Source organism: Exophiala oligosperma (genome assembly GCF_000835515.1).
Source record: "Exophiala oligosperma strain CBS 72588 unplaced genomic scaffold supercont1.18, whole genome shotgun sequence".
NCBI lineage: Eukaryota > Fungi > Ascomycota > Eurotiomycetes > Chaetothyriales > Herpotrichiellaceae > Exophiala > Exophiala oligosperma.
The window spans coordinates 318,035-318,578 of record NW_015622835.1 but is presented as its reverse complement, the minus strand read 5'-3'; the positions used below and the strand labels follow the sequence as shown (position 1 = coordinate 318,578).

Genomic DNA, 544 nt, shown 5'->3' with positions numbered 1-544 from the left:
ATCGCCTGGCCAGATTCTCCGCCCCAATGCCTCCGCCGTTGATGACCACCTTGATATGCTTCTCCGCGATGACATCCATGGTCAACTGCAGGCCTTCCCAGGCATTCTTCTTGAATCCCTCACCGGTCCCGGCATCCATGGCCGCCGCTTCCTGCGCAATGTTGTTCTCCGCCAGCCAGTCGCCGGTGATAAAGTCGATCTGGCCCAAGGTGGCCTGCTTTCTCATCTGCCACGCAGGCTCCATCTGGCCGCCCGACACATTGGCGATGCGGACGGGGCGAGTGCCCTTCACATCGCCGTTGACTTGTTGCTTCGCGGCAGGCATGATCGTAGAGAGTTCGGTTGTCGTCAATGGCTAGTCCAAGTGTCACTGCTCAATCCAAGCAAACGATACATCAAGAGGGCCAGCTGGGGTTTAGGAAATCACAAAAAATGTTAATCGAGCCTCAGATCTCCACTGTCGAGCAGGGCTCGCTTTGGGGTACTGATCTTCACACTATATCCGCATCCGAGAGAGTCCTCGGCACCAGGTAGAATGCTGGCC

General features: G+C 56.8%; 1 protein-coding gene across 1 annotated transcript; it reads right to left on the bottom strand.

The window, feature by feature from the left end:
- Positions 1–49: 49 nt before the first annotated feature.
- Positions 50–325, bottom strand: PV06_11073 (uncharacterized protein; the record flags this gene model as incomplete). Its single annotated transcript, XM_016412690.1, has 1 exon — positions 50–325. A coding segment is annotated over one exon (276 nt), but the record flags the coding sequence as incomplete, so codon positions are not given.
- Positions 326–544: the final 219 nt, after the last annotated feature.